The sequence below is a fragment of the Carassius auratus genome, chromosome 32 (assembly GCF_003368295.1).
Source record: "Carassius auratus strain Wakin chromosome 32, ASM336829v1, whole genome shotgun sequence".
In the NCBI taxonomy this organism is placed as follows: domain Eukaryota; kingdom Metazoa; phylum Chordata; class Actinopteri; order Cypriniformes; family Cyprinidae; genus Carassius; species Carassius auratus.
Genome location: NC_039274.1, coordinates 31797886 through 31824693, shown reverse-complemented (window position 1 = coordinate 31824693; position 26808 = coordinate 31797886). Strand labels below are relative to the sequence as shown.

The window sequence follows — 26808 nt, the reverse complement described above, 5'->3', positions numbered from 1 at the left end:
AGCGATATTTATACTGTGGGATTGATTACTTGATTGTGGTCCACCTGTGATGATTAGGCTAAGTATCTGACGCGCTCCTCCCGAATCTTCATAGATAATTACATTTAAAAGCACATTGGGGAAAGACTTTCAGTGACGACTTCAATATGGGTCGACATGAGCGCTCTGCCTTTTTTGTAGGATGCAGGAAATAGCACAACACAGATTCTTTATCAAGGTGTCACAAAATTCATTAGAGATGTTATAAAGTTATGTTTTAAAGATAATGTTTTTGACAAAAAAGGCATGAATAAAAATACAAATAAAAATTAAATGTAAAGGTATATGAATTAGTACTCTTTACAAAGTTTATGAAAGAAGTCTGTTAAGCTCACCAAGGCTGCATTTGTTTGATAAACAGTAATATTGAGAAGTAATGTAAGTTTTGACAACTTTTAACTGTTTTATTTTATTTTTGTTTAAATCCCACTTTTGATTCGCATAGTTCTTAAACATAACTGAGATATTTTGCTAATATGAAAATGCTGTTTTATCAGTCAGACGTGTGCGCGCGGCCGAGTGCGTCGAGTCTGTAACCCGAGCTCAGAGACAGCAGTCTGACTTAGTTGTCGTTCACTGTGTGCTGGAACAAACACGGATGGACCCACACGTTAACTTTTTATGAAGATATCACTGTAACTTAATTAGCTGAATCGCCATGAAGGCCCAGGACTGGTTTATTGTCACCTGCTGCCTCTGTGCCCTGAGCGCAATCGCAGGTAAGGTTAAGTTTCCAAAGTGAATTTGTCGTGTGAACACCCAGTAAACTTTAAAGTGACGTCGCATCTGATCTGATATGATTACCTGATAGTAAAGGGGGGTTGAAAAGAGCATTTAAACGCTGCGTCTTTGGAATTGGTTTGGTACTTTTTCACTTGTAAGTTGTGAATTGCGGTATAACTCTCCAAACAAATCATCGAACATGTTAATTCAGTCATTAGCCTAAAGCATTTTAACTCAATTCACAAAATCACAGTTTACCTTTCTCGCTTCTAGTAAGCTTTTGGTCTAAACATGTTTTACCTTTAAAATAAAATGCATATAGCCTGTAATTTGCATATATTTTCATTCATTTTAATACATAATCCCAGGACATGATTTTACAGTATACTGTAGTGAACCGTAAGTGGTATTACTGTACAATTATTAGTTCTTTCACAGTTCTGCTTTAAAAATTGGCACACAACCTCATGACAGTGGCATATATTTATTGATCACACCTATGGATAGATATTAAAGTTATTAATGTCAGTGTTTTTTTTCTTATATGATGTCTGTCTCATAAGTCTCATTATAGTTCTGTAATATTTTTCATTCAAAATCCCTAAGGGTGATTTGAAAAATTTATCTGTCATAGTTTCTATCGGCTTGACTGATACATAAATGAATGCTTAAACCAAATGTTCCCTTGTTATGTCACGATAATGGTGTGAAAGTATGGAATGAGTCTACAGAATAATTGACCACCTGTAAAAATGGTACCAAAGTGATTTAACATAAAAGGGACATTTTCTAAAGAATACAGTTTTTACGAGGACCCATGGGAAAATTGTAAATTAACCACAAGTCAGACTGTCATGGTCTTCAGGACCTCTTTATATTAAAAGCTGATTGAAAGGTGTTTCGGAGAGGTTAATTGTGGTAATTATTTTAGGGAAGCTTTCAGTGGGACTGTTGAGCAGCAGATGGCATAATCTCTGTAAGGCCTCATTTATTTTACAGTTTAAACGCTCATACAGAAAAAAATAAATAACGATTTCTCATTTCCATATAGTTTCTCCCATGGTACTGTCTTTTAAAATTGGAATACATCATTGGGGTTTATTTACTCAATAAAAGACACTTGAAGTTATTACTCAAAAGAAAAGTCGGTCAAAACAACTGCTGTAAATGTGTACATATTCTCAAAGCAGCAGCCGTTGGTAAGGAAGGTGGCGCGTAGGGCGACATATGTCATTTGTATCTGTCAGTTTGTATTCTGGAGGGCTCGAGGTGGCGAGACTTGATGAATGTGGCGCCCCTAGAAGGCCCGTTCATAGATGCAGCTAACCTTCGAAAGCTTTGGGAAAAAAATGGCAGGCGGGATGCATAAAAACATCAGTGTTGGCAGAGCAAGTGGAGTTAACAGTCGCCCTAAATACTGTGCATGATGCAGGTGTAAGAACACCCAAAACTGGGATTGGCTGAGCCTCTTATCTGTTCAGCTATATGTTCAGATTTTTAGATCCATCCATCATTACACAGTACTATATTCAAAGATTAGGCAGTAAACTGCCCAATACACATGACATTGTGGGCTTTAACCCGCAAAAGATTTAATACTCAGACTCTTTCATATTAAAGGTTATGGGTAGGAGAGAGTTGTGCTGCTGTATCTATCTGCTTTCTCAGAAACACAACAACATATTTTTCTAGGTGCAACAGAAGCAGAAAATCAGCTGATGAAGAAACTGTTTTCTTCATACAATATTAAAGTGCGTCCTGCAAGGAGCCCAGAGGAAAGAGTCGTTGTGAGGATAGGCATGACCCTTTCATCATTCGTCAGCCTGGTATGAAGATGCAAACACACATGGGCAAAATCATTATGAATGCCTGGGCCACAGTGAATAGGAAAAATAAAACATGACTGGTAATGATCGCCGTAAAAAAGGAAGCATAAAAAGTATAGTATGACCTCTTATGAAATGCTGTTAGTTAGAGTTAGAGAACAACTGGTTCAGCTGTTCAGTGTGTGATGTGAAACAGGTCATGCTATCCTTCACTTCCTAACAGTAATATAATAACCATGTTTCGTGTAACAGTGCAAAAGCAAAAAGTTTCTAAAAAAGTAAAGTTTATAATTACCTTTTCATTACTCCGAGCATAAAGGAACACGACCCTCTCTACAGGCTTTATGAACAGTGATTTCACATGATTTTTGCTTGACCAGACAAACAAGATACACGTTGAAATAGTATTAACTTATCACTTTAAATAACTGTATTCAGCCCGGAACCATCCACACATTTAAATCACTGCTTGTATATTAATAATATAAATGGAATATAAAGTGTATATACAATGTCTATATGAGTGTTATGGTGTGTGCTGACCCATCCCCCATGTTTGTGTTCTGTAGTGAGACTGGGACAGCTGACATTCCTACACTAGTTTTAAATAGCATTCAGGACTGTGTACTGATCTGACCATTGAGCCTCAGTTCTTACCCTTTTCTTCTAATCAAATCCCATCACCCCTTCTCCCATTGCAGCCATGGGTTCCCATTATTTGTCTTGACTTTAAACATACATCAGAGGCAGAGAATTCGGGGATCCTTCTTTATAGATATGCTCTTGTTTTTCTTAAAAATCATCCATTTAAATGTCAACCATCAAAGAAAACTCATCAGATTTAGAAATAATACGATTCACTGCTAGTATAATATAGTGTTTGGGGGCTACAGTGTTGTTTACGTTCACTATGGCTCCTGCTATGGAGGTAGAGCAATTTCATTTTCAAGCTAAATATTGCAGAGATTCCTTTAAAGTTATTTAATATGATATAACTTCCCCTAAATAGCATAGTGTTAGGATATTACATCCTAATGTTCATTTTATAGCACTGAAAGTTCCAGATTGCTGCTATTTGTTTGAAACTATTCTCTTTGAAGTAAATATAAACTAAATATTTTTCCATTCTATGTCTAAAATGTGAGTTGCTCAATATATAACTTGATGTTTACTGAACACTTGAATTCGTGCTATTTCTAAATGCAATATTAGTACTAAAACCACTGATTGCACTGTCTAAACTCATGTTCATCCACTAATTGAATTGATGAATTCTTTTTATTTGTTTTGTTTCATGTTATTTGTGTTCTAGAACATGAAAGATGAGGAGATGAACACTATTGTTATAATGAACTTGGTAAGTTGGCACAATTCCTTCTGGCTCCTTTGTGTCATTTTGAGAAATAACGTCTTCTGTGCAATTTAAATTTATAAAGCGTCATTTGCATTGAAGAAAAGTTATCTGTCATCTATCATAATATCATGTCCTGGGCTAAAGTTACCACACAAGACAAACTCTGACAATAAGAACTAGGATCAATATACAGGAACTTTGAATGCAAATGCAAAATTATGCAAATGCAGTTGATAATATGTGTGTATAGATGTGCAGAGATATTGCATTTGGTATAATTAATGACACAAGTCAGATCATTTGAAATCATTTGATTACATGATGAACTGGTTGTACTTATAATTTCTTTGATGATCCTTATTTATCACATGAACACATACGTAAACACAAACAAACACCCTTTTGTGCTCTTGCAGGAGTGGAATGATTATCGCCTGTCCTGGAACCCAAAAGATCATGGGAAAATTGATGTGTTGCGCATCCCATCTGGAAAATTGTGGCTTCCTGATATTGTTCTCATTAATAAGTAAGTTCTGTGTCTGTGTGTGTCTGTGTGTCTTTGCATATTATCTAAGAGAACCTATGAGTCTCGGGCACATTATCTTGGAGAGCCTTTGCTGAGTTTCTGCAAGAACAGCAGAAAAAACAGAAATTATCAAAGCTTTTGTGAATCTTGTCAAGAGATGTGTACTTTCTCTATCTGTTCCTTTCTCACACACTCTCACTTTAATGTCCAGGTAGACCCCCATCACTGCTGGTGTAAACATACTCCCTCCTTCATTCATCTCTGCTTTATAGCCAATTAAACCACACTGCTATCCACTAGCAGTCTTGCTGGTCCTGCATTCACTCCTACACACACAAACAAATTACATCCCACACGCTGTTCAATGAGGGACATCTTCAAATCCCAAAGCAACATTACCGTAATAGATGGCAAGTTTTACAGGCCTGGTTTGTGTCCTATGAGGATTATATACAGTACCAGTGCTCTGTGATTTAGGGCTCAAATTGTTGATCCGTCTAAATTATATAGGTAATACTCTTACCTTATGAAACAGCCATACAATATGTGGTAAAAATAGCAGAATTTGACGTGTCATGTTGGTAACTCCAAGCTCCTAAAATGACAGAAAGTAGTCTGTACACTTTGTACACCGTATCCTAACTCATATTATAGCTTTGTGTAAAGAACGGATGGAAATATAAGCCATTAATCATTGTAGATCATACATGCATACACACTTAGGGTTACAAGATGATAAAGAGGCAATGCCATTTCCCAGCACCTAGCACAAAGCATACTGAGACACTAAATTTGAATATGTGCAAGTACAGTAACATTTGAATTAAAAGTAATCTCTTTAAGCGTTTTTCACTAAAAATGTTTCAGAAGTTAGGGGGACAGAAATATTTTTTTGTATTTTTTTTTTTTTAATTTTTATTATTTATTCATTTATTTTGTCTAATAATAATAATAATTATTATTATTATTATTTCGTATGTCTTTTAACTGCAGCTGGAAAATTACCAATGCATATATATTCTATAATATTTTTCCTGTATTTTCCTAATGACAGTTTTATGAGTATTTTATACAAACAAACTAAACTTTTTTGGCCATTTTTATCACAGAATAAAGCAGAAAATAAATGTCAGTTATCACTGCATTATACATATACTTTATTTATTTATTACCTAAAGATGACTTAAAAAAAAACATACTGTCGCAAACGTGTGTTGTACTCAAGTTTCATCAGTCAAAACGTTTCTGCTTTTTATTTAACTTAGCTACAGCGATTCTTTCCTTTCTTTTGTCCATATTAGGGCTTTCCTAGCAGGTACCAAGTTTACTTCTTGGAGGCATTCATTCTCAGTTGCCTCCCAGCAAACTCACACCACACTTTCAGGGGTCAGTTAAAACTCAATGGGCTCAGGGGAAGGTGAGAGAGGACTCCTGCTGGTGTTGCTGTTGGACAATGTTTCTTTAAAGAAATCTAGTGATTTGAAAGTGATTTGAATTTTTTATATATATATATATACTCAAACATGTCAAACTTGCTTTTTGAATCTAATACTGTCATTGTGGACCCAGTCTTTTAGAATTTCAGGGGGGAATGACATAGCAGTGTAACCATCTAAATTGTCTTAATTTTGAGGTTCAGGTTTTTAGTAATGACATACAAGTTTGTTACTGCATTAAAAACCCTGTTTGTGTGTGCAGCAATGATGGCGTATTTGGTGTAGCTCTACAGGTCCACGTGCAGGTCTACAGTAACGGCCGTGTGACGTGGACTCCACCAGCTCTTTTCAAGAGTTCCTGCGGGGTAAAGGTAAATTCTGAAATACAACAGAAATTTAACAAATTACTGTAGATGATGATGATGGGGCAATAAAAATCAAGTGCTCTACATTCTAATTCTTTAAATCAGTGCTCTGAAACATTAACAACATGCCATAAAAATTCTAGATGTGTATTAATCTTACAGGTTCCACTATCATCAGTATTTTAATGTTTTCTTTTACGCACTCATTTTTCGGTATTGTCCTTGTTAATGAATGTTCAGCATCTTTCAGTAAATACTGTAGTAATAAGAGTTAAGTTATGGACGAGACCGTTAAATACTGTAATGAAGTGTAAAATCATAAGAAGTTTAATGATGCATTAAATCACTAGTGTTTATGCTCAGCAGCACTGTGAATATATTACAGTACTGGGGAGAATTTCTTTTACCTTACCTCATATAAGTGAGGATCTCTCACTCTCTCTGAATCTTTTGTACTTGTTTTGTAAATGTTTCTCCCCTCGTTGTATTGCTGGTTTTGTTTGGCCTCGCTCTAGTTTGGCTGCGTTTGATGCTCCGTCTGGTCTTTGCTTGTGTGAAAAGCAGAAAGAGAGATGATTAAAGGAAGATGCTCATCAGACACGCAAACATATTAACATGCACAAACTATTAGTACCTTTTTCTCCATCTGCAGGTGACATACTTTCCTTTCGACTGGCAAAATTGCACCATGGTTTTCCACTCGTATACATATGATTCCTCAGAAGTGGATCTGCAGCATGGCCTTGATAAGAAAGGAAATGAAATCCGAGAGATAATCTTCGACACAGGCTTTAGTGGTAATGGCACTCTAACACTAAAACACTGCTACCTTCTGACATTCATACTGAAAAGTCTGTGGTGTTCATTAATGAACATTAGGATCGATCAAAGAATTAATCTCACTGTAAACACCCTTGAAATGCCCTATTAACCTCCCATAACATCTTAACAACAGCTTAAAAACAACCACTGGGGGAAAAAAATAACATTCTAGCAACTGTTAAGAAACCATATAGAACAGGGGTGTCCAAGCCTTTTCCCGGAGGAGTTGATCTCCAACCCCTAGTTAAACACACCTAAATCAGCTAATCAAGGTCTTTAGACTCACGAAAAGCTCATTTTTTCCCTGGCAAGCTCATTTTTGCAGGATGTTGGACCTCTGGGAGCAAGATTGGACACCTCTGAACTAAAACAACGAAGCAATGCCCTAGACACCATCTAGCAATGCTCAGCCTTGTTTAAACCTCGCTTTGTACATGATTTCAGTCTATTCCCCATTGACTTACACTGCTTGAATTCACTCAGAATGATGATAATGTATGATATCATAGTAATGTTCCACCATGTATCCAACTGAACACAGTTTTTTTAACTGATTTCTGATCCAGAGAGTGGCGAATGGCACATTCGTCACAAGGTTTCTAGGAAGAATGTGCGAGAGGACCTGTATGAGGACATCACCTTCTACCTGATCATCGAGAGGAAGCCCATGTATTACGTGTTTAACATCGTCCTGCCCTGTATCCTCATCACCATCATTGCCATCTTTAACTTCTACTTGCCACCTGATGCAGGTGAGGAGTGTTTGCTTTTTTATTTAAAAAAAAAATGTATTTCAGATTTGTTGTAAATGGTAAAATAAATCAAATCTGCTTTAAATCCAGAACATAAAAGAGGAGAGAATCAGTATGCACAGAAAATGAATAAATATCAATACAAATGGCCTTAGATTAGATTCATGTTTTATGGACCTTGACCTAATAAATGTCCAATTATTGTCCATTATAAATAGAGTTTATACCTGCAGAGTTAAGCAGGAGCCATCTTTCAGTTCCACCAGTTAAAAGGGTAACAAATCATGAAGGGATCATTAGCACAAGTTAATTCCACAGCTTATATAGTTTGGCCAATTAATTCCATTATATACAGTTAACCTTATCACAAAAAAAAACACATTAAGACTCAGTGTAATTATATGCATGAGTACATCAAGAGAAGCTCTCTGTTTCTTTTCAGGGGAGAAGATGGGCCTTTCCATCAACGTACTGCTGACTTTAACTGTTTTCCTGCTTCTGCTGGCCAACAAAGTCCCAGAAACATCACTGGGTGTTCCCATTATCGTCAACTACCTGATGTTCACCATGGTCCTGGTCACCTTTTCTGTCATCCTCAGTGTTGTGGTACTAAACCTTCACCATCGCTCCCCCAACACACACCAAATGCCCCTTTGGGTGCGCAAGGTCAGTAAAGAAGCCTCTTGTCACAGTGTAAAATAAGATTCCATATAGCATTTGAACGTTTTGCTTTCTACTGTGATGGAAATGTTGAGAAAAAAATAAGCATTTTGCAAAACACAAAACTTTTGTTAGGAGACATCCTTTTGTGAAAATATTGTTGCGTCAGCTGCGTTCAACAAATCGACGGCTATAATGTTAAAATGACAGATGCAGAAAATGTAGCATTTGCTTTTATTCATGTGCACTCCAAAACACCACAATCTGACAATTACGAACTTATGAAAAAAGGGCTAAAAATGAAAAACAGATAATGCATTCACATCCATGCAAAAATAGATAATGGTTCAAAATAGACAACAATTCAGTTTAGCGAAGAGACCATGCAGCAAAATAAAAGCATCTTTCCAAAAAGCAGCCAATTATGTTAGACTATTAACCTTTATCAGTGGCTGTGAGCTCTACATAATTTAAACTTATTAGAGCCGTGGCCTCTTCATCACACCACAGTGACCCATTTACACCTTATACTGTATAACACCCGCTTCAAGCTACCCAATCACAAGTGTAAAACATTTCCAAAGATTATAGTAAAAAAGCAGCATTTCTTAATTCACATTCAGTACACTTTTGCAGGACATTCACCCATGACAGCAAGGCCATGTGAAAACAGATGTGTGATGCAAGGCTGAAAGATTATTTGCTGGCCAAGTGCAATCTGTCTCTTTCTTTTAGAGCCTTTGTGAAGTCATTCAGATGAAGCGAGGACACAGCCATCTCTAAGCAAAAGTTGTTTTGCAACACTTAGTTTTAAGAAGCACTATTAATAAAATGCACTAGAAATTATTGTTTTGTTTGCATCATTTCTATTGTGCTGGGAAAAGAGGATGGATAAATTGTTAACATGCAGTTCAAACAGCTCGAAAACCATACACTATTTAAGTAAGTCATCATCTGTTATTACAGTAGATGAATATTAATATAAAAACTTATAACACTGTAAAATTGCATTCTGTTTAGATATTTATCCACATGTTGCCTCCTTACCTGGGCATGCTGCGACCTAAAGTGGAGACCCCTCTGTTTCTTGAGAAACCTGCCAAAAAGGAGAACATCCAAGCCATCAGCAGAGTGGCCGATGAGTACTTCATCCGCAAGCCCAATAACACCAACTTTCTCTTCCCCAAACCCCACAGGCAAGCTCCTGATGCTATGATATTCTCAAACTCATGTTGATTTTTTAAAAATACATTACTGAAATTGATTTGCTGATAATACATTTTTGAATAAAAAACTGTAGTCTGTTTAATTAGAAAAATGCAAAATAGAGGCGTTTTCACTGCAGGTCTCAAGACTCATGGACTCCACTGTATGTGTGTGTGTGTGTGTGTGTGTGTGTGTGTGTGTGTGTAAACGCCTTAGGGTTTGATTAATCCTTTACTCTCTCTTATACACTTTAAATCACCTCAACCTGGGAATTTCACTCTCAGCGAGCCGTGTGCGTCAGGGGTATTTATGTGTGTGAGTTGGGGGTGAGAAAAAAGGAAGAAATCATCACTAAAATAAAAAGAATCAGCACAAATTGACTCTGACACATTAGACCTGCCTTGCATCAAGGCTCAAGAGAGGCGGGAGGAGACAGGAGAAAGTGTGAGAGAGAAAGGGAAGATGAGAGAGAAATTCAATGAGGCAGCGGTGTCTTGCTTTTTAATTGGTTTTATAGCGTGTTTTGGCACCATTGCCACCATGTTTTAGTCAAATTAGTTTTTCCTGATTAGTCATCTGTGTCTGCTGACGTACAGAGTGAGGAGGGAGGGGGAAGGAAAAAGCAAAGGGATGGAAAAAAAAATCTTCAAAACAGGCAGAGGATGCCAATGACCTTTTGTTTCATTAATTTAATACAATCTTGTCTTGTGCAGCCACTCGCCAGAATTTTGACTATTGCCATCTACAGTAGCTTATTCTGGCCAAGATATCTAAAACATTAGTTGAGACATACAATATAACCACACTTGCATTTTAAATGTGATATTTACTAATACCAAACCGTTCAAAGGTAAAATTGTTTTTGAAAGACATCTCTTATGTTCATCAAAGTTGTGTTTATTTGACTGATTATAAATACAGTAAAAACTGTAATATTGTGAAACTTTATTAATATTAACTGGGATAAACTTAATAATACAGTTTATCCCTGTGACGATGAAGCTGAATTCAGTAGGTTTTATTCCAGTCTTCATTATCACAGGATCCACACATGGTCACTTTTGATCAATTTAATGCATCCTTGATGAATAAGAGATTTTAATTCTTTAAAAAAAAAAAAATATATATATATATATATATATATATATATATATATATATATATATATATATATATATATATATATATATACTCACTCAAGACTGTATGGGAGTGTAAATCTCATCTCAATCATACCACAATATTAGACCGGCGTGGTTTTGCATTCAATTAATGCCATTGCAGAAACAAATCTATATATATATGGCTGTAAGTGTAGAAGAAAACTTTTAATGAGTGCTTAACAATATGTTGTACACTTTAATTTGATTTATAATCTGCTATGATGATGTTAGTGCTGGCTGCTCTAGAGCTGGGCTAAAGCTTTCCTCTGCTCGCTTCTCCCAATCCGCCGTGCTCTCAGCGTGGCATTAACGTATGTCTCACTCTAATGGGGTTCCACTCAGGTCACTGAAGCTCACTGGGGAACCACAGACTACCTGCAATGAGCTCCAGTACCAGCACCTGAATACACAAGTGAGGTGTGAAAATATAAATAGTCACACTGACCCCTTGTGGTGGGAAAGAGAGCTGTCGTATCTGAAAAAATGGATGAAGAGAAAGAGAGGGGGCAGTGGGAGAGCAAGAAAGGGGGGATTCTTAATGAAACAGATGTTAGCGAGCAGATTCACAAAAGAGGGATGCCACACATCAGTGGTGAGAAGCAGTTCATCAGCACGTTGGAAGGATTTCATGGGTGGGTGGTGACACCATCAGCGTAAAGCAGGGATTTGGAAAAAGAGAAAGGAAAGAAAGAGAGAACGACTGAGAGAGGGTCTGAATAACTGAGTAAGTTAGTAAATGAAAAGTTTGATTGAATGATTATGATCTGCAGTACACAGTAGGTTGGGTCACCTTGACACAGCAGTTTTAGGAAGCAGTCTTTTTTCTGATTTGGGATTACGTGGGTGCTCACGCACGCACGCGCAGCAGGAAGGGCACACAGCCCAATGCATTCTAAGGCTTTAAACACTTGCACCCTTTTCTCAAGGACAAAGTAATGTGATCCACCACGGATTTAGACTTGCTGTTTGAGGTTTCAGGCTGTGTTCATAACTTCCTGATACAGTCCAAGAAATTTAGGTTAACTCTTAAAGTCATCATGGTACCAAAATGGTCAATTCCTGTTTTTTTATGGATTATTATTGGAAAGTGTTTGTGCACATCATTAAATTATTGTGCTCATAATTTTTAACCAAAATAAGTTCCCCCTCCCCTCAAAGACATCTCTTCTCTTCTCTGATGAGGTATTCACATGTGCAAGGGTGAGATAATAACCTCTCACCTCTAGCAACATTCACATGAGATTGTAGCAATAGCAAATTCAGTCTGGTATAGAATTTCCTTTGAAACAATTTTCACTCAGAAATTGCTAGTAAATTTCACAAATAATTATAAAGAAATGGCAAGTACCACATCAAGTTAAACTTGCGATTTTGTTTAGTAGAAAGACTTTGAGACTTATTTTTTAACATACTTCAGTAACCTTTGTTTTATTTACAACTTTAAAAAAATACAGTGTACTAGTATTAGGACAAGTTTTACCACAAACAATAACTTTATATTTTATCTTACATTTTTGTATTTGGAAGATGCTTTTATTCAAAGCAACTTACATTGCATTCAAGGTTTATATTTATTCAGTTGATGCATTTCCTAGCAATCAAACCCATGACCTTGGTGTTGCTAGCGACATAAGAATATGTTTAATATGGAACAGAACATTCCTGGTTTATTTGTTCAAATATTTGAATGTAACTATCACTATCGTTGAGTTAAAGTATATATAGTAAGTATGTTCTGTGGGACTTTGAGCTTTCAGTGCATTGGTTTAGCATTCTCATAAGCGTTTGCATGTTTATATAGAGTAGGTTTCTGGGCAGTGCACACATGTCATGCGTGTTCTGAATTCTGAAAATCATTGTTGTAATGTGCGCTGATATTCTTCCTCTATTCCCTGTGCTGCAGGTACCAGCCTGACGGTCAATGCACCGACCAGAGGAAGTTCATTGACGGCCCCAGTCATTACCTCTCCCTTCCTCCAGATCTCAAGTCAGCCGTAGAGGCCATCACTTACATCGCAGAGCAGCTGCAGGCGGAGAAAGATTACGAGGCTGTAAGTGATTTGTGATAACTATAGCCAATTGTGCTAGAATTATAGGTTACTTTTCCTGCTTCTGTCTGTGTGTCAGAGCTTTGTAAATCGTTGTTCCCTTTGTTCTCACTGTTTGCCATTACCAATCATCTTTTCATTTTCCTTTTTTTTCCCCTTTCTCTACTTTCTCTCTTCTTTTCCTCCCCGCGTCTGCCTCTCAGTTAAAGGAGGACTGGCAGTATGTTGCCATGGTGGTTGATCGACTCTTCCTCTGGATCTTTGTGATTTTTACCACCCTTGGGACACTGGGCATTTTTGCTGATGCCAGCTTCAATGCCACCCCTACTGACCCCTTTCCCTAAATCTTATGGTTGTTCTCTCTAGCCTTGAACTTTTCACCTCTAAAACAGTGGCATGAGATGTGTTAGACACTGCTGCGTGTTCAGTACACATTTATGGTGTTGTAATGAAACCGAAAGAGCACAGCAATTCATTCACGCAATATTTCTGTAGTTAAAGCAGTCGTAAAAGCATAAAAACAGTTATACTGTCACTGAGTTAAGTGGGATTTGTTATAATCACTTATATATATATATATATATATATATATATATATATATATATATATATATATATATGTATATATATATATATATATATATATATATATATATATATATATATATATATATGTATATATATATATATATGTATGTATGTATGTATGTATGTATGTATGTATGTATGTATGCAAGAATCAAAATAGATATTTCTTGAACACCAGATCATATACCAAGATATTAAAATAATTTCTGAAGTATTATATGGCACTGAAGAATGGAGTAATGGCTTTGTCTTCACAGGAACAAATTACATTGAAAAAAAAACTTATTTTAATTGTAATGATATTTCTCAATATTACTGTTTGTGCTGTATTATTTTTTTAATCAAATAAATGCAGCCTTAGTGAGTATAAGTGACTTCTTCCACAATCTATACTGAACCCAAACTTTTAAATGGTAGTGTATTTGCATCTAGTGAAGTGAAGTGACATTCAGCCAAGTATGGTGACCCATACTCAGAATTTGTGCTCTGCATTTAACCCATCCGAAATGCACACACACAGAGCAGTGAACACACACACACTGTGAGCACACACCCGGAGCAGTGGGCAGCCATTTATGCTGCGGCGCCCGGGGAGCAGTTGGGGGTTCAGTGCCTTGCTCAAGGGCACCTAAGTCGTGGTATTGAAGGAGGAGAGAGAGCTGTTCATGCACTCCCCCCACCCACAATTCCGTCCGGCCCGAGAACTCACAACCCTTTGATTGGGAGTCCAACCCTCTAACCATTAGGCCACGACTTCCCTATGCATAATGTGTAAGAAACGGTTTAGAATCCCAGTGTGATGTGTGCTCTTAAATGTGTGAATGCTGTTCTAGTTATTATCTAGTCAATATTTTTTAAGAAACTTCTATGTGATTAATAAGAGGGGGAAAAAATCTTTTGTTGTTTTTTTTTTTTTTACATGAGCAGTTTCCCGCACCTTTTACACATTGTATATGAATGTCCTCTACCATGTGCTTGTCTGTGTATGCAAATAAAGTGTAGCCCAAGATATAATTAGTATATACTTTTATATATTATTTAATAATTTGATACAACATTTCAATTGCAAATTATATGATTAGCATAAAAATGAGTGAACACTGTAAAAAGGGACCTGTTGAATGGAACAGGTGGAAAACAACACTTATTACTTCAGCTATCCTTATGAGACGCTACTGTCCTCTTACCTATATAGACACTACAGAGAAAACAACTGAATAGATTAAGGAAAACGTATGGATTTACCTTAAAGTCCCCCGATAATGCCATTTTAGAGGTTCCTAATATTGTTTTGGGAATCTCCTATAATAGGTTTACATGCACGCAAGGTAAAAAAAATCTAAGATTCAGTCTCCTTAAACCCCTCCTTTCCATGAACCTACTCTGCTCTGATTGGTCAGGTGGTTGGGACTGTTGTGATTGGTCTACCACTTGCTGTGTGTGTCAGAAATGATACACCCATTGCCAAAGTTCTGTATTTTGAACACTCGATAGAAAATATAAACATCTATTATTTATCATCAAGTTGTGATTGAGTGAAGGCAGCTTCAGATCAACTGGATACTGAGCCATCTTTCAAGAGGAAACGTTTTGTGAACTCTCCAAGATTAGAGAAGCAGTCGTTTGTAAAATGACAGGAACACAAAAAAAGCTTTGGGTTGTACTGCTGTGAATTTTAACCACTGATTCTTTGCAGACTCATCTTTCAGAAGTGAAAATAAAAAGAATTTCCTTTCACAGTGTAAGACACAGCATCTTCTCAACATGATGTTAACCACAAGCTACAGTGTTTGTAGAACATAGAACATAGGCTTGCATTAAGCATACAATATGTGTTCCCTCTGTACAGTAGCTGTCACGGAAGTGGGATTAGAAAATTGACGACTCGTTTAGGCTGTTCAGAGTCAATTCTTTCCTTTGGGAGAAAATACCTTTATCATGCACTTTTGGCTTTACAACTTTGCAGATCGTTTACACTCACATGCAGTTACATTACACACTGCAAGAAAGGCAATTTGAAATTGCATAATAGGGTCACTTTAATTTGTTGCAATAATTGGTCTGGAAATGCGGTCTGTTCTTTATCTCACAACAGAGAGGCATGGCTTATTACTTCTCTGAAAAACAGGAATAAGAATATATTCAACCTGAAGTCTAATCAATTCTCAAAGCCACCCTGCACTTAAAAATAAAAACACAACATTTTGAGTCTATTGAGAGTTGCCTATAATGTGAACTATGCCTTACACAAAAGAGATCTCAGAAAATTCGGAATGACTGACATAAGGCTTAAAAGATTTACGAAAGTATATCTAACAACTTTGATGTCCATCGACCCACTTTAAGACTAATTGTGTATAAATTATAAGTTGTTACTCTGCCCACTAACTCTGGAGATTAATGTTTGGGAATGTTTTGAATGGGATATTGACTCTGTGGGGTTTGTATTGCGCTTATCTTATTTACAGCTTGTTTGTGCTTACCATCAGTATTTTGCCTTACAGACGACTAAAGCATGTTGACTGGGGTCTAAAATCAATAAACAGCAGTTACTGCAATGATCGTTATTACTAATATTATTCTGCTCTCTACTATTACTTATGACAAGAACCTTTCCGTGCACACCCCCTTTTTCAGCAGCACTGGTTCCAGAAGTGTTTTTTCCATTCATTTTCCGATAGGGTTTTTTAAGTCTATATATAATATGTATAATGATTTTTATTTTTATATTTTTTATTATTATGATTTTATTATATATATATGTGTGTGTATATATAAATTATATATATATTTTTTTATATAATGTTTAATGTAGTTTTTCACCAGGGATTCTGCTGTTAAAGATGAGTATTTAAAGCATAAGTTAAAAATAATGCAAACTGATAGCATTAACAAAAGCATATACCATTAATTAACAACCTTGTAGCTCACAGTAAGTCTGTCTTTTTTTATAAGTTATCTTTAAAAAGCAATTTCCCCATGACAATGAATGCCATTTTTACTTTTGAAAGCCAACTCTATTGCTCATTTTAGTTTGTAATATTCAATTGTCATGGCTGATCATTACTGTGCTAGACTGTGAGATGCTAAGTGTGTGTGTGTGTGTGTGTGTGTGTGTGTGTGTGTGTGTGTGTGTGTGTGTGTGTGTGTGTGTGCGCGTGCGTGTGTGTGTTTGCGTGCGTGCGTGCGTGCGTGCGTGCGTGTGTGTGTGTGTGTGTGAGAGAGAGAGAGAGATTGTATAACTGATGTCGCCTTGCAGCAAGAGCAAATGCCTTTACCACAATACAGACAGAATAAATTGAACAGTGGCAGAGAGATGGGTATGTTAAGGGTGTGAAAACCTCATGCCTTCATGTTGGTCACTTTTTTGTTCCCATGTGTGTGACACTCCTGTCCTTTCTCACCCTCCGGAAAGGAACAGTCGTACCCACCTCTTCCCTTTGTTCTCCCACAAAAATATCCACACACACACACTTACACAAACCATCAACAGGTGCCTGCCAGGGTAGAGTCCACACATTCCTTTCTCCCTCCCATAATTCCCTTTCCTCCCAACCAATCACACGCCTGCTTTTCACAAGTTGCAGGGAGTAGAAAAGTGATGAGGTGACCATGTCAGGGTTTGGTAGGAAAGGTCCGGCACTGTAATTAACACGAGGTTCAGCACTGTACCTCTGTACCACTGTATTAGCTGTTTGTTAGAGAGAGGACAGACACTGTGGAGTGGGATATGAAAGTTAGTGTGAGCTTGTTAAGGTGTGTTTGTACGTGGTGCCAGTGGTGACGGCTGGTGCCAGACTGTGGATATACCGATTGTACTTATAATGAAGACTCTGCTTTGGGTTCTGTGGTGCTGCTGGCTTCTAACTCTCACAGGTAATACACATCTGGTTTTTCATTTGAGAAGAGTGTTTGTGTTGTCATATTTACACTAGCATTGAAAAGTTTGGGGATGGATGGATTATTTGATCTCAAATACAGCAAAAAAATACAAATAATAATAATAATAAATAAATAAATATTTATATTTTATATTTAAAATATAATTTATTGCAATTTATTAATTATTTTTTGTAATTTATTCTGGCAAAACTGAATTTTCTGGAGCCATTATTCCGCGTGATCCATCATTCTAATATGTTGATTCAGTGGTCAAGAAACATTTCTTATTATTGTCAATGAAACAGTTGTGCATCTTTGATGAATAAAATGTTCAAAAGGGCAACTTTAAACAGAAATTCTTTAATGTTGCGTTTGATCAATTTAATGCATCCTTGCTAAATAAACATAAATTTAATTAAAAAATCTAATAAAAACACTTACCCCAAATGTATGTATATACTGTATTTGTGTACATGCATGCATTTATTTGTTTATAAGAGTTTATGCCTTATTATTATATAAAATTATACATTTTGTCCATGTACAGTTACAGTATGAATAAAAGTATTTTATAGTGTGTGTGTGTGTATAATTACAATATTATTTATATTAATATTGCAAACTATTTATAGTTATTAATTTATTTGGAATCAGTATATGGTCATGTTTACCTGAACAGACATTACTGCAGATAGTAACAGGTGATATGTCACCGGTGTGTGTCAGTAATGTGCTTTCGTGAACTGCATGTGACGGACTGCATCTCTGTGACATACAATCCAGATAATGTTTAGAATGCTACAGCATATTTGACCTTGTGACCATGTTGATCTGGGTCAGCCCATTCTTAGAAAACCCTTTTTATGTCAGAAGAGATACAGGGAGAGAAAGACAGACTAGTGGTGGAGTTATGCTGATTAAGAAACAAGGAGAGGTAAGGAGTTAATGACCTGCTGTAATAAAACAAGCATTTGTGTGTGTTTTCAGTGGCATCTGAGGCTGAGCGGAGGCTACTGGAGGATTTGTTTCAGGATTACAACCTGAAGGTGCGACCAGCACGTACCTGGAATGAGCGAGTGATGGTCCGAGTGGGAATGACTTTAGTACAGCTCATCAGCTTGGTATGATCCACCAAACATTCATGCATAAACACGTCCACACACACACGTTTTCCTATGTGGAATTACTCACTGATCCTCTCTTTATTCGTTGTTTATTTCCAAAGCGTCTCTCTCTCTCTGTAATCACTCACAAAGTTTGTGTTATGTGACATTCACAGCAGGCTGTTGGAGATCAGCTGCCCAGCTGCCTCTCTCGAACGCACTGGGCCGTGCAGCCAATGCTTTAGCAACATTTCACTAACATTAGAGAAACATTAGCATTTAGTCCCCTATCGGCAAGCACTTTCCAGCCATGAGGCATCAAGCCATGCATAGAACATTAGCTTTCATATGGAAGGACTGACTGTGACAGCATGCCACACTCGACGGTGTTAGAGCCATTCTAATGTCACTATCTCTCCTCTCTTACAGAACGAGAAAAATGAAGAGATGACAACAAACGTGTTCATGAATATGGTGAGAGGCGGATCATTTATGTCATCTGTCCTAACTGCTGTTTATTTTCTGCTTTGATTGACTTGTCACTTTTTATAACCGCAAGTCATTTTTGGCTGTTCGTTTCTTTTTTTTAAACCTGTCTTATGTGCTTTCTTCAGATGTAGAGCAAATAAGTGTCCTCATGTTGCTCAGTAGAATGATGCTGTGTGTGAGAGAAAGAATTGGTTTGATTAGTTAAGAGAATAAGGTTTGGGGAATTTATTCCAAATAGGTTCGTCAAAATGTCCATTTACGGATATCCTGATTTGGACAAATCATTAAAAGGGACATCAGATGCTCATTTTCAAAGTTGGTATGATTCTTTAGGGTCTTCTAAGAAATGTTTGCAACTTGCCACAATGGTCGTGTAAAACAATACCCTTTTTAACTTGTCAAAAACAGCTGTGTTCAAACCGATCACGTTTCGTGCATTTCTTATGAGACTTTGTTGTCGCTACAGCTGCTCAAGTGCAGAGAAAATGGTGTACAGCATACAACTGACCAATGTGCTAATATGGGCAGTCCGTCAGTGGTCATGGGAGGGGCCTGAGCAATATGACCTCATACTGCTCAGAAAATCAAAAGTTTTTTGAGGATTAAAAAAACGATTGAATGGATTTTTATCATTGTAGGTTGGTAGAATCCACACACACACACAAAAGTAGATGGAAATTCCATTCCCCCTCCACTCTTTCTCTCGATCTCTCTCATTTGAAGGAATGGACAGATTACAGGTTATCTTGGAATCCTGAGGACTATGACAGTATTGACGTTGTGCGAATTCCTCCCTTAAAGGTGTGGCGTCCAGACATCTATCTAATCAACAAGTGAGAACATCCTTCTACAATGCCACGCTGACAAACATTTGAAATATTTATTTTTAAGAAGTGCATGATCAGGGTACATGCCACAGTATCATATTTAAATGTAAAACCTTTTGATCTCTTTTCACTGTAAAAAAAATAGCTGTTAGGAAATCAAACCTGCAAGAGACACTGAATTTAGGTCTTGACTGAGGTGTTCTCTTTCTGTTTAGTAATGATGGTCAGTTTGACGTTGCCCTGTATGTGAATGTGCTAGTGAGGAGTGATGGAACCGTCTCCTGGTATCCACCAGCCATCTACCGCAGCTCCTGTTCCATAGAGGTACATGCAAACTTGTTATTATGCTAACATTTTAAAGCAGTGTTCTGGGATCAGTAGAAATAGGCTTCTTTGGTAAATGCATTGAATGCATATATGTCATTTTATAAATTAATTGTCAGAATGAGAAAACTATTGTTGGCATTTAACCTGTGTTCTCCATCCCTATAGGTGGCGTACTTTCCATTTGACTGGCAGAACTGCTCGATGGTGTTTCGTTCCTACACATATGATTCCTCAGAAGTGGACCTTCAGTACGGTCTAGATGAAGATGGCAACGAGCTCCATGAGATAGTGATTGATGAGAATGCATTCACTGGTTAGTGTACTACTACCTAAAAGTGACAACGTCCTGTCTAAGGTCAGGAACTATGGCATATACTGTATGTCAGTGAATATTTATGAAAATAATATTTGTACATAATTATTGTTCTCCAATGTAATATAGTTAGTTAATCCCCCTGTAGTCGTTTATGATCGCCAAGCAATGTAGCAACTTGGCACATGGCACACTCTCTTCTTTCTATCTCTCTTTCTCTCATCAGTCCTCTCTCTTCCCTAAGAGAATGGTGAGTGGCAGATTTGTCATAAGCCCAGCAGAAAGAACATCCACGATGACTTGTATGAGGACATCACCTTTTATCTGATCATTGAGAGGAAGCCCCTGTTCTACATCATTAACATCATCGTGCCCTGCATCCTCACCAGTGTGCTGGCCATATTTGTCTTCTATTTGCCACCTGGTGCAGGTGACCATCTTTTATTAGAAAATCACTATGGTGACTGTAAATTGTGCAGTTTTATGTTCAACTTTGAATGAACTTCGTTTTTGAAGTCAGTAAATAATTTTTTTAATAAATCTCTTATGCTCACCCAGGCTGCATTTATTTATTCAACAATACAGTAAAAATGTTAATATTATGAAATATTATTACAATAAAAAAAAAAATCTAGTTCTTTATATTTAAAATGTAATTTATTTATGTGATAGCAAAGCTGAATTTTCAGTAACCATTACTCAAGTCTTCAGTGCCACATAATCCTTCAGAAATCATTCTAATATGCTGATTTGCTTCACACACACACACACACACAAATAAATAAATAAATAAATACAATACACTCTCTTATTATGCAATGCTACAGAGCCCCACACATGACATGCAAGAAAAAATAAATAAATTGTGCGCACGATTTACTAATTCGTTCCCTCAGTGTACTAAAACGGCACACAATTACTATTGCGTTCGAATCGAGGGAACAAATTAGTAAATAGTGTGCACAATTTATAAATCGAGTGAACTAAATAGTAAATCGAGGGAACGCAATAGTAATCGTGTGCATATTTTAGTACATTGAGGGACGAATTAGTAAATCGTGCAATTCCTGCATGTCATGTGTGGGGCTCCGTACAATGCTGAAAACAGTTGTCCTACTTAATATTTTTGTAGAAACCACAATAAATTTTTTGTATATTACAAATGTCTTTAATGTCATGTTTATTCAGTTTAATACATATTTGACGAATAAGAGTTTTAACTTCTTTTAAAAAAATCTTACTGACCCCAAATTTTTGAATGGTAGTGAGTTTTTCTTTTCTTTTCTTTTTTTTTTTTCAAAACTACAGAAGTATTTTAGCTGTATTCAAAATGTGGAGGACATTATTTAACTTTGTCTTTTGTCTTGAGCAATTTTAAATTAGCCTACTTAATCATTTGTAATAGTATTTAGAAAGTTAATGCAATACAAGGTGTCTGTGTGTGAGACATGTTTTCTGATCTCTCCCTCAGGTGAGAAGATGACTCTGTCTATCTCAGTCCTCATTGCTCTCACTGTTTTCATGCTGTTGTTGGCTGACAAAGTTCCGGAAACATCACTTGGCATACCGATCATCGTTAACTATGTAATGTTCACCATGATCCTGGTGACGTTCTCAGTCATCCTTAGTGTGGTGGTCCTGAACCTTCACCACAGGACTCCCAGCACACACCACATGCCCGTATGGGTGAGAAAGGTGACTCTTAGAAAGATTCCGATTCAGGAAGATTTTGATATAGAAAGCAGCTTATTTACATTATTCCATAAACTTACTTAAAACTGAAAGCATTTCCTGTTGTGTAACATTCTGTAGATTTTCATCAACTTACTGCCCCGTTACTTGGGTGTGCTGAGGCCCCAAACTGAGTTACCGGTGGAGGACGAACCAAAAGAAAACATCCCATTGGGTTATCTGGACAAAGGTCTTAAACCTGGAGGTGAATATTTCATCCGAAAAATCAACCCAGAGCTGGTATTGCCTTGGAGAGGAAGGTTAGTACTGTGTGCAAGAAAACATTATTTAATTAGTCTCAGTCAAGCACAAAATAACCCTACAAATATAATATTTGAACAAACGTATATACTGTATGTTTATTCTGCAGAGCTGTGTAGAATAATCTGATTTGGCTATGGTTAAAGGTTATAACCACAAAGTAAAATTTAAAGTAATTTGCCCTTTTTACCTATTTTTCTTGCCTTTTTGTTTATTGATCACTCACTCTGACAAAAACACACATAGATGCCAAATCAATATGCAACGTGTTTATGTGCTTGTACCGTAAACTGCTGGTGTTGGCAATATTGCTTGCTTTTAAACAACTCATAAATGCAGATCAGTGTTAGCGAATGATGAAAGTCTCTGTGCTGGCTGTTCCTCTTGTCAATCCAAGGGCAGTTGATTTCAGCCCAGTCACCCCTCCAGAGTCGCCAGAATCTAAGCCCTTGTTGAGCTGAGGCATTAGACTGTAATGCACACAAGAACAGCAGGGGAGGGCAGAAGAGATGGAGGATGCACTTGAATGGATAAATGGACATTTGGATGGACAGATGGACGGGTTTTCTCTGAAAACGTGCACATGAATCTGTTTTAGTGTACAGTTTGTGTGTGTGTGTAGCAGAGACATGTCTTTATCCGTCTATAATAAAAGTAATGAACTGTTTTGCAGGCACACTAGGGTGCCTCTTATCTTCTTCATCTGTTTGAGAATGGCTCGTGACCTGTGCTCTGTCACTCATGCTCCTGTAATTTGGTGCTGCAGAGTGTGCCTCTCTTTAGCCAGTCTAACAGGTGCCAGTCTAACAGGTGGTCTTAAGATGTCTGCATGCCGCTAGAGCTTTATTGTAGTGCTAAGCTCATAAATCCTTCAAGACGTGGTACCAGTCTTTGCGACTATAGGATTGAAGAGGTGATTTCCAGAAAAGTTAATTTTTTATTAGCAGGGAGTACTTACTATCCAAACTTTGGAATAACCTAAAGGACTAAAAAAAAAAAACATTTCTTAGTAAATCTAATGATGTTTTGACAGTAAAGCTTGATGGGTGGTCACAACCGTGTTTGATGTCAGAGCTTGGTTGGTGGGAAAAATGTGTAATGAACTCAAGTCTTGCTTGAAAACAGGTGTCTGGATACCCTGAACACAACTGGCACGAAAGCAATACAGACTCATTTTAGGAAATTAACTGCTATTAAAAATACATGATTTCAGTTTGTATTGTGGTATTTTGCAAGCAGAGTGACAAATGCATTTCTCATTGTTTCTTGTCAGAATCAAAATTAATTAAAACTTAATTAATTTAACATCCTTAACAGTGTTTTGTAGTTTTATTTACTGTATATACTAAAATATCCTATTTGTTAGTATTTTGAATTCACTTTTATTTTTATATTTGTGACCCTGGAGCATAAAACCAGTCTTAAGTTGCTGGGGTTTATTTGTACCAATAGCCAAAAATACATTTTATGGGTCAAAATCATTAGGATATTAATTAAAGATCATGTTCTATGAAGATATTTTGTAAATCTTCTACTTTAAATGTATCAAAACTTATCATTGCTAGGAACTTCATTTGGACAACTTTTAGGTACCCTCAGATTCCAGATTTCAAATAGTTGTATCTCGGCCAAATATTGTGTTGAGTTGTTAGAGCTCCTGTTTATACCGGTATGCATCTCATTGACCGTGCATATCATGTGCTGGACATGTGCTGGTCTCTGTTTAATCCCTGTTGGAAAAAACTCACCCTTGAAAGAATAGGAATGTGAGAGAGGAGAGGTCAGTCCCAGACACAGGACTGCTCTAATCCATTCTACACTGTTGTGACAGACTCTTTCCCTATAGCACAGAGCAACACAATACTGGCCTCTACAATAAACTCATGCTAATGTACAACAAGACATGCAGAACTACATTACTGCACAGTGCTTTGTTATTAGTGATACTTACTAATTGCTATCGCTCATACTTATTTATTTCCATAGAATATTATATTGCATGCTTTATAAGTTATGTGGCTTGTTGCAGAGATGTTTGCTGTTACTTTTAGTTGCTCAAATCAAATGATTTTCTCCTAGAATTATGATGCCATGTTTTTCATGAAGAGCTCATTACTGTTTTAAAAATAAAAAAAGCAGGATATGGTCTGAGTATATTTTCAGCATTCAGCATTTTTTTCATTTTGGGTAAACTGTTCCTTTCACGATTGTTATAATTGTATTTACTGTTAATAATCCAGTAATTGGACATGGAAACACCGCAGAATGACAATTTGTGTTTTGTTCGTACACTTATGAACCTTTGTTTGGGGTTAATCTTTCTTTCATTTGTGTATGTGTGCTTTTCAGTTATAATGAGAGTACTGTGAAGTTGCAGAGGTTTTCAAACAGTGACAACTATTGTCTGATTCTGCCTCCGAATCTCAAATCTGCGATCGCCGCCGTCACGTACATGGCTGAACAATTGAAGAAACAGGATGTGGACGATACTGTAAGTCTATGAACAATCACACACACACCATACTGACACATGCTCACAAACTACACACGTTCATTCACTTTCCTTCTCTGTTTTTCACACATACTCACAGACACACAGAGAAACCTTTATCTAAGGCTCTTCCTCTCGGTCTGTCCCTGATCCTCATGATTATTCATGAATTGGCAATACACATTCTCCTGTGTTAGTGAGATAAACATACCCCATTGTTTCTGTGTTTTTAATGTGTGCTTGTGTAGATGACAGATGACTGGCAGTACATTGCTGTGGTTTTGGATCGTCTCTTCTTTTGGCTCTTTGTCATCATTACTACGCTGGGCACACTGGCCATGTTTCTGGATGCCAGTTTCAACTACACTCCTGACCAACCTTTTCCATGAGTACATCATCCTTTCAACGACAAGCACACACAGCTACTGAACATAAAACATAGTTAGACTGTAGTTTGGGTGGACTGACTCTAGGGGGCACCAGAAAATCATCTTTCTTCTCCATCAATCCTCTTTCTTTCTTTCTTTCTGTTGATGTTTTCATGACAATATATTTGTTATTTTCAAGCACTTTCAGTTCATCAACTACGCTTATGATCACAAATTTGCGTTTATTACTTACTGTATTAGGTCAGTATATTTAATAAAACTTTAAGAATAATTATTTTACTTCTTAAGATATTAAAAAAGTGTTATTGCCGTAGTCTGGATTATATGTGTTTTTTTTTTGTTGTTGTTGTTTTTTTACATTTTCATTGATTCAGTGTTCAGGGAGAGCATGTAAATAATTGCCTTATTTAACTGTTGTTCTTCTTCTTCTTTTAATTTATTTATTGTTTGTTTATTTTGAAGCTCTTTCCTGTGAGAAATTGGGCATCTCTAATGTCCTAGAGAATATATCATAAAGATTATAATCGCATGTATTCAGCATAATCTAAACGGCCATATTTCTCACCTTGTTTGCAGCTCTTTTCTGTCTGTCAGCAGTGGTTTGTTAAATCCTTCCTGGATCTGACTTGTCACTGAACCATTAGGATATAAAGTCTGACAAGCATTCTGTAACTCTATTTTTAGCCAGTCTAGCTACGGTAAAGTTCCTGAACTCGTGGCTCATGTTTAGCCTAAATTCCTAAAGCAATGGTTCATGATATACTTACAGCAGCTTTTATTAGGTTTACATTCAATTATCTAGATTTACCTGACCAATTTTATGCTAGTCTGCTAATATTTTGTGTTGGATCATTTACTGTAGGATGAAATTAAAGTTATTATTTTTCTTTTATTGGGTCATTGAAGTCTTTAAAGTCAGAATTAAAAACAAAATGAACTTTACTATATTTTTTCTATACGTTTCTGGTCTTGGTGCACTTCATTCTCAAGACAATATACAAAGTATTTTTGATCATATAAATGCAGTCTTTGTAAGCAAAAAAAAAAAACTTTCCATAAAACACATTTATGTTTAGTTGAAAGTTATTATCAGTTGAAAATAGACAAATTCCTTCAAATTCCTAGATTACATCAGTTTGGCCTGTGTGTGCCTACATTTCTAGTTGCACAAGAAGTAAAAGAAAGAGGTAAGAAATAACGAAATAAGAAAAGCTCATTAGTCGAGTCACTGCTTTTGAGGGGAAACTAGAGGCCTGTGTGTTTTATTGCTAACGGTTCAGTGGGCTTCTAAGGAGGCTTACACCAGTTTAATCACTGTTTTTTTCACTGTCTATAAACTTCAAAATAAGCCCTGGAGCCAGTCAAAAGAAAAGCCATGAAGGGAGTTTCTGTTCTTCTTGGGGCTGATTTAGCTCTGTCTGTTCACCCTTTACTGAGTGTTGTCTGTTTACTGGAACTAGGTGGGGACAGAAGCTTCGAAAAAATGT

At 36.7% G+C, this 26808-nt stretch overlaps 2 protein-coding genes across 2 annotated transcripts; both read left to right on the top strand.

Annotated features, from left to right (window-relative positions):
• The first annotated feature begins 533 nt into the window (after positions 1-533).
• chrnb1 (cholinergic receptor, nicotinic, beta 1 (muscle)) lies at positions 534-13493 on the top strand. Its single transcript, XM_026216535.1, has 11 exons — positions 534-758; positions 2455-2588; positions 3901-3945; positions 4359-4468; positions 6167-6275; positions 6922-7066; positions 7658-7843; positions 8286-8509; positions 9524-9699; positions 12776-12923; positions 13124-13493. The coding sequence occupies exons 1-11, from the start codon at positions 698-700 to the stop codon at positions 13262-13264; spliced, it is 1479 nt and encodes a 492-aa protein (XP_026072320.1). The 5' UTR covers positions 534-697; the 3' UTR covers positions 13265-13493.
• Positions 13494-16899: 3406 nt separating this feature from the next.
• chrnb1l (cholinergic receptor, nicotinic, beta 1 (muscle) like) lies at positions 16900-26203 on the top strand. The gene is made up of 11 exons (XM_026216534.1): positions 16900-17384; positions 18378-18511; positions 18923-18967; positions 19706-19815; positions 20025-20133; positions 20302-20449; positions 20694-20879; positions 21921-22144; positions 22262-22440; positions 24791-24932; positions 25181-26203. Exons 1-11 carry the CDS (start codon positions 17333-17335, stop codon positions 25319-25321), a joined length of 1470 nt encoding a protein of 489 aa, XP_026072319.1. The 5' UTR covers positions 16900-17332; the 3' UTR covers positions 25322-26203.
• Positions 26204-26808: the final 605 nt, after the last annotated feature.

What these genes read in the sequence shown, in the direction of transcription:
- chrnb1 (XM_026216535.1), top strand. Translation starts at nt 698, where the DNA reads ATGAAGGCCCAGGACTGGTTTATTGTCACCTGCTGCCTCTGTGCCCTG. An exon ending in TGCCCTGAGCGCAATCGCAG is followed by an intron (nt 759 to 2,454) that starts GTAAGGTTAAGT and finishes ATATTTTTCTAG; the next exon opens with GTGCAACAGAAGCAGAAAAT. An exon ending in CTCTTCCCCAAACCCCACAG is followed by an intron (nt 9,700 to 12,775) that starts GCAAGCTCCTGA and finishes CCTGTGCTGCAG; the next exon opens with GTACCAGCCTGACGGTCAAT.
- chrnb1l (XM_026216534.1), top strand. Translation starts at nt 17,333, where the DNA reads ATGAAGACTCTGCTTTGGGTTCTGTGGTGCTGCTGGCTTCTAACTCTC. An exon ending in TAGTACAGCTCATCAGCTTG is followed by an intron (nt 18,512 to 18,922) that starts GTATGATCCACC and finishes CCTCTCTTACAG; the next exon opens with AACGAGAAAAATGAAGAGAT. An exon ending in TGCCCGTATGGGTGAGAAAG is followed by an intron (nt 22,145 to 22,261) that starts GTGACTCTTAGA and finishes AACATTCTGTAG; the next exon opens with ATTTTCATCAACTTACTGCC.